The 12,196-nt window shown below is 45.5% G+C and overlaps 1 protein-coding gene across 1 annotated transcript in view; it reads left to right on the top strand.

Moving 5' to 3' along the window:
* MYO18B (myosin XVIIIB) overlaps positions 1–12,196 on the top strand; it is a 764,821-nt gene that overhangs the window by 392,703 nt on the left and 359,922 nt on the right. The window contains 1 exon segment of the mRNA XM_040358554.1: positions 1,768–1,833. Within this exon segment, the coding sequence (XP_040214488.1) occupies positions 1,768–1,833 (66 nt within the window).

Below are 12,196 nucleotides of genomic sequence, written 5' to 3'. Positions count from 1 at the left end.
TTCAATCACAATTATTTTTGAGATTACCACTTCGCAGCCATTAAGAGCAAATGGAATATGTTACATCAATGTGCTTTTTTGAAAGGAGTTAACTATAGGTAAAGACCTTTCATCAATTGCCAAAATAGTGTCATAGATATATTCTAAAATGACAGACAAGCTTCTATAAATGTTGTACTCCTTTCCAGAATTGTTGTTAAAGAAGAACTTAACTGTTTCTGAGCACCACAAACCGAAAAAGCTATGTTATTCACTTTTAATATTCAAAGCAAGTCACCCATCCATTCATGTCTCCATGCTTTGTTAGGTAATCCTTGTGACCCCCCCCCCCTTCCTTCCATAAGCATTTCTAGTTGTAGCCATCTTGAGTAAGCGCAGATGATTCATGGAACATTTACTTCCTGGAATCCAACTGGCTCAGGCATGCACGCAGGAGGGTGTGTTTAGCTGAAAAAGCCCCTCCTCAGGATGAATGAAAAAGAGGCTCATGAATACTTCTGGGATGTATGACATGATTTTGGCCTAGGCCAGGAAGCAAACAAAGTAATACAAAAATGGTTAAAACTATAAAATTTAGCTTTCTGTCTAATTATTAATTTTAGCAACATAAGGATTAAAAATAATGAATTGATTAAGAGAGTAAAGTTCCTCTTAAGGCCCCTTTCACACTTAAAAAATAGCGCCTTAATACCGCCTGAAAAACTCCTGCCCAGCCTTCTCAATGTGAAAGCCCGAGGGCTTTCACACTGAGGCGATGCGCTGGCAGGAGAGAAAAAAAATCTCCTGCAAGCAGCATCTTTGGAGCGATGAGAGGAGCGGTGTGTATACTGCTCCTTCACCGCTCCTTCCCATTTAAAACAATGGGAAACCGCGGTAATACCGCCCACAATGCACCTCTGCAGGGGTTAATACAGCACCGCTAGTGGCCGAATCCCGCGGCAATTCCGACGGTATAGCGCCGCTATTTTTAGCGGCGCTATACCGCCACCTCACCTCCACTGCTCCGTGTGAAAGGAGCCTTAAGATACTTTTTTTACCGCAGGAGAAAAAAAATTCTTACACAGCCGACTTCTAACCACTCTTTTCCTAGAATGAGAGGATGCAATCCAATTATATAGAATTTGTATAGGAACTAACATACAAACTATATATATTAATGACTTTTTTATAGAAGTAGTTATTGATTACTTTCACTCACTACTATATTGACTTTAATGTGTGGGTAGATAATGTAAATTGAGTTTTATACTTGGTATACAAACACTGTATAATGCATTATATTAAAGTTAATTTGACGGAAAAAGAAAATAGTGTTTTCTAGTACTTCATATTCTTTGCAGATGTATTTTGTAGGCTTTATGTACATCAATGCTAGATCAGATGCACGTCAAAAACAACATCCTTTATATTTGCTGTGGCTTGTGTTTGAGAACAGTTTGGGGCACATTTGCGATGCATTCACACTGACTTGTATGTGAAAAAGAAAACCATGCAGTGTATAGTAAAAGCAGCAGTAAACCCAAGTGTATATTATGCCATAACATCCAGTTCAAACACAGTGTTTCAGGTTCTTTAGAAGTGCTTTACAAATGCATAACAGAAGCAAACCACAAATATCTATGTACACTTGCTCTTATGCATGATGATCTTATTAAAATGGTGGGGAGTCCATGATATCAAAACAGCCCAGGGCCCAAGATACAATGAACCCGTCAGTGCACAGCAGGCAGTGTCTTTGCTAACCTTGTATTTGTTTCTTTTCTGCAGGCAGTTGAAGAGTTGTTCCAGCTACTAGACTTGGAAAAGAAGAGTATCGCGATGGGCCGCAGCAAGGCATGTTTCCAAATGCTTCTTATCTCATACCACGCTATTTGTTTTCAGGACACAGAACCCTTCTCAAAAAGTTTTCCAACTATACAGTACCAAACCTGTATCAAATGCAGTAGGGAAGTCTCTGAGAATCAGACACGAAATAAAAAAGAACTGGGCCTCATCTAAAATAAGAAAAGATCTAATTGTACACAATATACTGCTGTATATACAGTGCCTCAAAAAAGTATTCATACCCCTTGATATTTTCCAATTTTTTTTAGAACCACCTTCCGCTGCAATTACAGCTGCAAGTCTTTTGGGGTATGTCTCTACCAGCTCTGCACATCTAGAGAGTGACATTTTGCCCATTCTTCTTTGTAAAATATGAATAGAGTTGATTATTGCGCTATCCTAAAATAAAGGAAAAAATAAAGCAGCTACACAAGAATATGACAAAAAATGGAAGTAAATGGAAGTGAATATGTAGCGCTAAAAATGACAAAAACTGAAACATGTATGAATCACTAACAATATGAACCAATTAAAGGTAAAGTGAACCGTAGAACATAAACAAGTGAATGGTGATATAAAGTAAACAAGTCCACATGGAAGAACTGATATGGTAACAATGGCCCAGATTCACAGAAAGCAAGGTGCACATTACGCCGCCGTAGAGCAAACACTGTACGCTACGCCAACGCAGTGCAGTGCATTCAGCAAGCCAGTGCTCCCAACGCTGTGCCAGCGTGGCGTGGATTTTGAAGGCGTACGCCGGCGTAGGTGGAAGTGGGCATGACCCCATGCAAATGAGGCGTGACCCCATGTAAATGATGGGCCGAGCGCCAGACAGGTACGTATCACAAACTGCGCATGCGCCGTGACGTGGACGCACCCCCCTGCGCCTGCTCATAACCATGCCGGCACAACTGCCTAAGCTACGCCGGATCACTGTGTATGCCGTGAACATAACGTACGCCCAGCCAGACACACGTCCAACGCACAATACGCTGGCTTGTGTTCCCTGGTGCAGACCTGAGCATGTCTGTTGCTGGGTTGCACCTCCTTTATGGGGAACAACTTTACGCTGGACGTACAACTTACACGCATCTCGCGTAGCATGCGCCGGGCACACGCACGTTCGTGAATGGGAGTGGCACCATGCTGCCAGCCTAAATGTACGCCCACTCTACGCTGGCGTAAGCAAGATACGTCGGCGGTGTGTAGCCTGTTTTTAGGCGCATATTAGTTATTAATGTGCATAACGAAGCCAAGTAAAGATGGAAAAATCTCCAAAAGGCATCAAATTACAGATTAGTCATTCTTATAATATGTCAAAAAAAGTTAGATTTTATTTCCATCATTTACACTTTCAAAAGTGTACAGAAAACAAAAAAATGGTGTCTGCAAAAGTTTGGGCACCCTGCAGAATTTATAGCATACACTGCCCCCTTTGCAAAGCTGAGACCTGCCAGTGTCATGGATTGTTCTCAATCATCGTCTGGGAAGACCAGGTGATGTCAATCTCAAAGGTTTTAAATGCCCAGACTCATCTGACCTTGCCCCAACAATCAGCACCATGGGTTCTTCTAAGCAGTTGTCTAGAAAACTGAAACTGAAAATAGTTGACACTCACAAAGCTGGAGAAGGCTATAAGAAGATAGCAAAGCGTTTTCAGATGTCAATATTCTCTGTTCGGAATGTAATTAAGAAATGGCAGTCATCAGGAACAGTGGAAGTTAAAGCAAGATCTGGAAGACCAAGAAAAATATCAGACAGAACAGCTCGCAGGATTGTGAGAAAAGCAATTCAAAACCCACGTTTGACTGCACGATCCCTCCAGAAAGATCTGGCAGACACTGGAGTTGTGGTACACTATTCCACTATAAAGAAATACTTGTACAAATATGGTCTTCATGGAAGAGTCACCAGAAGAAGACCTCTTTTACGTCCTCACCACAAAAATCAGCGTTTGAACTTTGCAAATGAACATATAGACAAGCCTGATGCATTTTGGAAACAAGTTCTGTGGACCGATGAGGTTAAAATAGAACTTTTGGGCCGGAATGAGCAAAGGTACGTTTGGAGAAGAAAGGGCACAGAATTTAATGAAAAGAACCTCTGTCCAACTGTTAAGCATGGGGGTGGATCAATCATGCTTTGGGGTTGTATTGCAGCCAGTGGCACAGGGAACATTTCACGAGTAAAAGGAAAAATGGATTCAATAAAATTTCAGCAAATTTTGGATGGTAACTTGATGCCATCTGTGAAAAAACTGAAGTTAAAGAGAGGATGACTTCTACAAATGGATAATGATCCTAAACACACCTCAAAATCCACGGGGGATTACATCAAGAGGCATAAACTGGAGGTTTTGCCATGGCCTTCACAATCTCCTGACCTCAACATAATTGACTATCTATAGCAAGACCTTAAAAGAGCAGTGCGTGACAGACAGCCCAGAAATCTCAAAGAACTGGAATACTTTTGTAGGGAAGAATGGGCAAAGATACCTCAAACAAGAATTGAAAGACTCTTGGTTGTGATACTTGCCAAAGGGGGCAGTACAAGATATTAACTCTGCAGAGTGCCCAAACTTTTGCAGATGCCATTTTTTTGTTTTCTGTCATTTTGAAAGTGTAAATGATGGAAATAAAATCTAACTTTTTTTGACATATTATAAGAATGTCTAATCTGTAATTTGATGCCTTTTGGAGATTTTTCCATCTTTCCTCGGCTTTGTTATGCACATTGATACAATTTTTTTTCCTGGGGTGTCCAAACTTTCGATCCCCACTGTATACTTACAAAGATTTTTTGGCTATACTTCTCCCATGGATCATAAGTGTGCAGTTAATCAACTGCACTACGGTGACCTGTTTTCAGCTTACAGCAGACTAAAGAACCTGCTGTTGTCTGACGCCAGACCTGGACCAGACTCTAAAAAGATTCCAACCATAAGGTCAGGATCAGCCCAGACACCTGGACCCAGAGCTGGCTCAGGCTCTCAGCGAGCCGCTGAGAGCCTGAACAAGCCACTCCTGCTCCCTTCACAGACCAGTGAGCACTGGAGGGGCAGAGCAGAGAGCTGGAGACAGGTGTTTGAACACTGAGTTCTCAGTCTTAGAGGCAGTAGGGGACAGATGCAGCTGGGGTCGGTGCTGCAGCCATCTAGGTATAATCTTTTCTTTTTTTGCAAAGCCATACTTCTTTTTAATACATTTATTGATATATTCATAATTGCACAGCTGCATTTGTGTGTGTGTGTGTGTGTGTGTGTGTGTTTTATATCTTCCTGGAGTGCCAGTCTTTAAAAAAAATACCCACTGTAATAAAGTCAGATGGCGAGAGTGAATAGTTTATATTAGTTGTTTTATATGCTGTCTGTTTTTAATTAAGGGGACACTTTGAAAATAGCAGCAGAAAACAGCAGGATGAAGTTGCTTTAAACAGTTAAAAATGTGATATAATAAAACCTTCATTAAAAAAAATATTGTAAGCCTAATAGTAATGGTTTCATATTTTAAGAAGTAATAGCAGTGATTCCATGCTATAATTGCAAAGATATGAGACTAACATCCATTATTTCACTGAAAATCAGTGACACTAGTATGACCCAACTGACATAGTAGCTGCTAATACTGTATGGTAGCCTTTGTATTTCTCTCAGACAGAGACCGTAAGGCTTTCTTTAAAATGAGTAGTTAGATGTGTGGTCCATAAAGCAGGTCATTGCCGTGGGGGTACCAGTCCACATCACTAGTGTGTTAGGCTAATAGCTTTGGCTAGGTGGACACCAAGCGAGTGCGATGTCAATTCCTAACACTCTTTTTCAACTCCTTATAAGCCTATACTAATCAGGTGTTAAACTAACAAGAAAAAAAAGTTGAATTGAGTTATTGTTGCATGTTCTAACACTTGAAATGTAATTGCGGGGGGCAGTGGCGGCTGGTGCTCAAAATCTTTGGGGGGGCGCAAACAAAGGGAAAAAAAAAATTGCAGCCTCACTGTGCCCATCAAACGCAGCCACTGTGCCCATCAATTGCCGCCACTGTGCCCATCAATTGTCACCACTGTGCCATCAAATGCAGTCACTGTGCCCATCAATTGTCACCACTGTGCCATGCCATTAAACGCAGTCACTGTGCCATCAATTGTCACCACTGTGCCATCAATTGTAGCCACTGTGCCATGCCATCAAACGCAGCCACTGTGCCATCAATTGGCGCCACTGTGCCCCTCACCTGTCACCACTGTGCCATGCCATCAAACGCAGCCACTGTGCCTATCAATTGTCGCCACTGTGCCCATCAATTGTCGCCAGTTTGCCCCCTCATAATCCGCCAGTTTGCAATGTAAAATGCTGCCAGATTGCCCCACCCCACCCAGCACTTACTTTTCTTGGGTCAGCCATCCTCCCTCCACTGTCCCTCGATGTCTTCTCCCACCCTCGATGACGCTTCAGCCAATCAGGTTACCGGTAACCAGACCCGGTAAACCTAATTGGCTGAGATGCATGTTAGTGTTAACCAGGGAACGCACACCCCGTGCATCCCTGGTTAACTATTTGGAAGCCGGGTTACAGCCCTCAGGCCGCTGGCTCTGATAGACACTTCCAAAGCCAATCAACTGCTGTTATTCAGATGGCCATCACTCACCAGGGGGCCGGCCATCTGAATAGTGGGCGGCAGCGGCGACAATACATAGATTCAGCACAAATGTCTGCTGTTAGTTCCAACACTATTAGTTCCAACACTGTTTGACTTTAGATACACTTCAAACTATACTGCAGCAATAAGGACACAGATGTTGTTTTATTATCACAAAATGTATAGGGCACAATAATTGTATGCATTCTAAAAAAAAAAACCTAGATCTAGCTTGTTCTTTGTAAATTAACATCACATGCTTATTTTATACACATTGCTGCAGTATCTAAAACAATAAATCTATAGCATAGTCTGTACAGTATGTTTGAAGGACTTGAGGGTTTGTGCAGTGTGTGCCCACCTACCTTGAGCCTTGTTTCCATAGGAAGGGCTTTAATTTTTATGGCATACTGCTGCTACCAGGCCTGTTTAATAAGGGAGTTGGCACAGGCAGGCTGATCACAAAGAGGTAAAGCCATTAGTATGAACATTGATTTCTTTATCGTACATCACGGGACACAGAGCGGCATTCATTACTATATGGGTTATATGGAGTACCTTCAGGTGTAGACACTGGCAATCTCAAACAGGAAATGCCCCTCCCTATATAACCCCCTCCCATAGGAGGAGTACCTCAGTTTTTCCGCCAGTGTCTTAGGTGTTAGTCATGGTTTAGCTTGCCTCCACATCCTTGGGATTAGGTGAGCTAACCGGTTCTGTCCAAAAAAGCCTCAGCGCTAAAGTGGTCAGTAACCGGACCCCAAACCCTTGGGGTATAGCCCATAATGCTTTTCTTTTTAGAGAGCTGGACCCTGGGCCCAGAACTTAGAAACCTTTGGGTGCCTAATGTTTCTGTTGCCAGAGTGCTATATGGGCCCAGGACAGTGGATCCTTCATAGGAACCCAGGGCCTGAAGGTCTAGACATCCCCACCGAGATGGGGGAAGATTGGGCCTCTTGCTTGGCAAAGTCCTGCGGCATGGAGCAGGTAAGTGAGGGGAAAACTTGCGGAACTTGGTTCTTAGCAGGTTTTTTCTGGGGGGTCACAGGGGACATGCCTAAAGTTATGCACTGCATCTGGCAAACTAGTCACATATCATAAAGATAGGATGGCTCTATATGTATTATTCCCCATAAGATGTGACCTCCCTTGTAGTGTTGGAAAAGCATTGAGTGGGGCCTGTGTGATATAAAAGTATATGTGTGTGTCAGAGAGCTGTGCTTACCTGCAAGCCTCCAGGCGATGCTCCATTCAGTCTTCCTCCTCACGGCCTGCAAAGCAGGCAAAACGCTGACCTCCTCATGGTTCCAGGCTGCAGGCTGCAGTTTGCTGGAGCAGAGAGGTCCCTTCCTCCCAACCCCACCCCACCCCCCCCCTGTCGGGAGGGGCATTTCCTGTTTGAGATTGCTGGGGGGGAAGGGCGGGTCAGTGGCTTAAGGAAGGGGCGGCCCTTCCTTGTTTGTTCCATATAGCTCATTCAATACTTTGGAACTGAGGAGGAAAGACCAGAACGGCAAGCACGGGGCGCCGAGGACACACAGTGGCCAGAAAGAATATTGCAGTCTTCAGAAAGACTGTTTTCAAGCCTAGGAATAGGCTGTTTCTTTTCCATCTCATAGTTTTTCTTGCAATACTACTCAGGGGGACAGAATGTTTTTTCTTTCCTAGATTTGGAAAAAAAAAAAAAAAAAAAAAAAGATTTTTTTTTTGAAAAAAAAAAAAAAAAAAAAAGTGTCATCTAGGGGAGAGGAAGCATTTTTTATCCCCCAAACAGGTGTTTGGGCATTTAACTATTTATAAGTCCCAGGTACCAATAAGTAGCAGGTGTACCTCGGTATTGTACCATGGCATCAAAAAACAAGGGTACAAGAGGTGGGGATTCCCCCAGAGAGTCTGAGGTCTCGGACAATGCTATGCCGCTGCTTTCCCCACAGGGAGCCTTGGGCCATCGGGATCTGGGGCTGGAGCTGACGCGGGTCAGTCCAACCCTAAGATGGTCACGGAGGAGGTATTACTCACCTCTTTAAAAGAGATGCAGAAAAGCATGGGTAAAATGATAGCCGCAGCTATGCGGGGCAGTAAGCGGAATAGATCTCCGTCGCCCGAGCGCGGACCCTCAGAAGAGGAGGTCCTTTCCTCAGGGGAATTGGACGACCTCTTGGACAAGGACCAAGTAGGTTCAGGGATCGAAGATCCGGATACAGAGGAGTCTGGGGCAGTCTCCCTGAGGGAGAGCTGGTGGATTCAAGGATTGTCGGACTTGGTCCATAGGGCATTCAACTTGCCAGTACCAGATCTCCAGGTATCGACGGTTTCAGCTTTGGGCTCACTGAGGGCGCCTCAAAGCAATGCTGTGTTTCCGATCCATCCTCTATTAGAGGGAGTTTTGTTCCAAGATTGGAACAAGCCAGATAAGATCTTCTTACCACCTAAGAAGTTCTCTGTCCTATATCCTATGGAAGAAAAATTTTCCAAAAGATGGGCTACTCCTGCAGTGGACGCAGCCATCTCATGTGTTAACAAATCGTTAACATGCCCTGTAGAAAACATACAGGTGTTCAAGGATCCAGTTGATAAGCGCTTGGAAGCACTACTTAAGAACTCCTTCACTACTGCAGGGGCAGTAGTACAGCCAGCTGTGGCTGCGATTGGGGTCGCTCAAGCATTATCGGATCAATTTAAGCAGATGCTTAAACTTATTCCTGCCCAGCAGGCAGAAGAATTTTCGGATGTCCCTAAGGCCATATGTTTTACGGTAGACGCAATCAAGGATTCTATCCAGCAAGCGTCACGTTTATCGTTATCCCTTATCCATATGAGAAGACTCTTATGGTTAAAAAGCTGGGAGGCTGAGCCCCCATGCAAGAAGCTCCTGGTAGGGTTCCCCTTCCATGGAGGACGACTCTTCGGAGAAGACCTAGATAAATACATTCAGACCATTTCAAACGGCAAGAGTACTCTCTTGCCAACTAAGAAGAAGGTTCAGGGGCCTGCGTTAAACGACAGTATTCCCCTGGGCAGGGGCCCTCTAATGCCAAGCAGTATCGACGGCCTCCTGCAAAAGCAAACTTCGGCTTCAACAGCAAATCGCAAGGACAGGCTGTTAGAGGCAAAAGGCAGTGGTTTCGCAAACCAGCAAAACCAGCCCCCAAGCCAACCTTATGAAGGGGCGCCCCCACCCACGAAGGTGGGGGGAAGGCTGCGACTCTTTTCAGAGATTTGGGAAGCCAGCATTCCCGACGAGTGGGTACGGTCTTCCGTGGCCACAGGCTACAAATTAGATTTCCTAAGGTTTCCTCCTCCTCATTTCCAGGAGTCGAGGATTCCAAACGATCCGCCTCGGATTCCGGCCAGTCCTGGAACAGGGGCTGGGTTTCTACTCCAACCTATTCATCATCCCCAATGGAGATGTCAGGCCAATTTTGGACCTAAAGATGGTAAATGCATATCTAAAGATCCGCTCATTTCGGATGGAATCCGTGCGGTCAGCAGCTGCCACACTCCAGAAGGACGACTTCATGGCGTCCATAGACATAAAGGATGCCTACCTTCATGTTCCAATTTATCAGCCACATCAAAGATATCTACGCTTCATGGTGGCTTCGCGTCACTTCCAATTCGTGGCGCTTCCCTTCGGGTTGGCTACGGCCCCCCGGGTGTTCACGAAGGTCCTAGCTCCGATCCTAGCCAAGCTAAGGATCCAAGGGGTCACGATCCTAGCATACCTGGACGACCTCCTAGTCATAGACCACTCGTCTCCCGGCTTGGAGCGAGCAGTGGCCCTCACGGTCCAATACCTCGAGAGGTTCGGCTGGGTCCTAAATCGAGAAAAGTCAGCTTTCCAGCCCACAAGGCAGTTGGAATATCTCGGCATGAGATTAGACACAGAACAACAAGGAGTGTTCCTACCTCTGAGGAAGGTAAAAGCCATCAAGGAATTAATCCTACTGGTTCTAAGCAAGAAAGAACCGACTATTCGCCTATGTATGAGGTTACTAGGCAAGATGGTGGCCACGTTCGAGGCGGTACCATACGCCCAGAGCCACACTCGCATCCTACAGGCAGCCATCCTGTCAGCATGGAGCAGAAGGCCACAGGCCTTGGATATCCCGTTGCCGCTCTTATCAAGAGTCCGACAAAGTCTGTGTTGGTGGTTAGACCCTCAGAATCTACTGAAGGGGAAGTCTTTCAGCCCAGTGGCTTGGAAGATAGTGACCACAGACGCCAGCCTGACGGGCTGGGGAGCAATTTTGGATGGTTGCACTCGCCAAGGTACTTGGGCAAAGCCAGAGAAGCAGTTGCCCATCAACATCTTGGAGCTCAGAGCTGCTCGACTAGCCCTCAGGGCTTGGACGTCAAAATTGCAGGTGTTCCCGGTGAGAATTCAATCAGACAATGCCACGGCCGTGGCATACATAAATCACCAAGGGGGAACCAGGAGTCAAGCCGCTCAGAGAGAGGTGAGCTTGATTCTCCTATGGGCAGAGGCGCATGTGCCCTGCATATCGGCAATATTCATTCCAGGAGTGGACAACTTTCAGGCGGACTTCTTAAGCCGCCAGACTCTATGGCCGGGGGAATGGTCTCTGCATCCACAAGTCTTTCAAGCACTCTGCCAAAGATGGGGAGTGCCGGACGTGGATATCATGGCATCGAGACTCAACAAGAAACTAGACAGGTTCATATCCCGCTCAAGGGATCCGATGGCCTGCGGAACCGATGCGTTGGTTTGCCCTTGGCATCAGTTCAAACTTCTTTATGCGTTTCCCCCGCTCCAGTTACTACCCCGCCTGCTGCGCAGGATCCGGGTGGAACACATACCAGTCATCCTGGTAGCTCCAGCATGGCCCAGAAGGGCATGGTACTCACTCATCCTAAAGATGGTAGTGGGAGACCCTTGGACTCTTCCTCTACGGCCAGACCTGCTATCGCAAGGTCCGATCCTCCACCCTGCCTTACGGCATCTAAATTTGACGGCCTGGAAGCTGAATCCCTGATTCTCAGGGGTAGAGGTCTGTCTCAGAAAGTAGTCTCTACCCTAATCAGAGCCAGGAAACCGGTCTCTAGGGTGATTTATTACAGGGTCTGGAAGGCCTATGTAGGCTGGTGTGAGTCCAAGCGATGGCTTTCTCGCAAATTTACCATCGATAGAGTATTAAGTTTTCTCCAGCTAGGAGTGGATAAAGGATTGGCATTAAGCACAATCAAAGGACAGATTTCTGCTCTGTCAGTGTGGTTTCAGCGGCCGCTGGCCACCCACTCGCTGGTTAAGACCTTCCTTCAAGGGGTCTTACGTATTAGACCTCCAGTTAAATCCCCGCTTTGTCCGTGGGATTTAAATCTTGTTCTGTCAAGTTTACAGAAACAACCGTTTGAGCCGTTGGCTGAAATTCCTTTGGTTCTACTGACAAGGAAGTTAGTATTTTTGGTTGCCATAGTTTCCGCAAGAAGAGTTTCGGAGCTAGCGGCCTTATCCTGTAAGGAACCATATCTTGTTTTTCATAAGGACAGGGTCGTTCTCCGCCCTCATCCTTCCTTCCTACCGAAGGTCATATCCAGTTTTCATTTGAACCAGGATTTGGTATTACCATCCTTCTTCCCTAAACCTACTTCCAGAAAGGAAGGGTTGCTGCATACCTTGGATATTGTCAGGGCCATGAAGGCCTATCTTAAAGCTACAAAGAAGATCCGGAAAACAGATGTGCTGTTCATTCTACCGGATGGGCCCAAGAAGGGGC

Source organism: Rana temporaria, chromosome 1, assembly GCF_905171775.1.
Source record: "Rana temporaria chromosome 1, aRanTem1.1, whole genome shotgun sequence".
In the NCBI taxonomy this organism is placed as follows: domain Eukaryota; kingdom Metazoa; phylum Chordata; class Amphibia; order Anura; family Ranidae; genus Rana; species Rana temporaria.
Note: the sequence above shows the minus strand (reverse complement) of the source record. Positions and strands in the feature narration are given on the sequence as shown.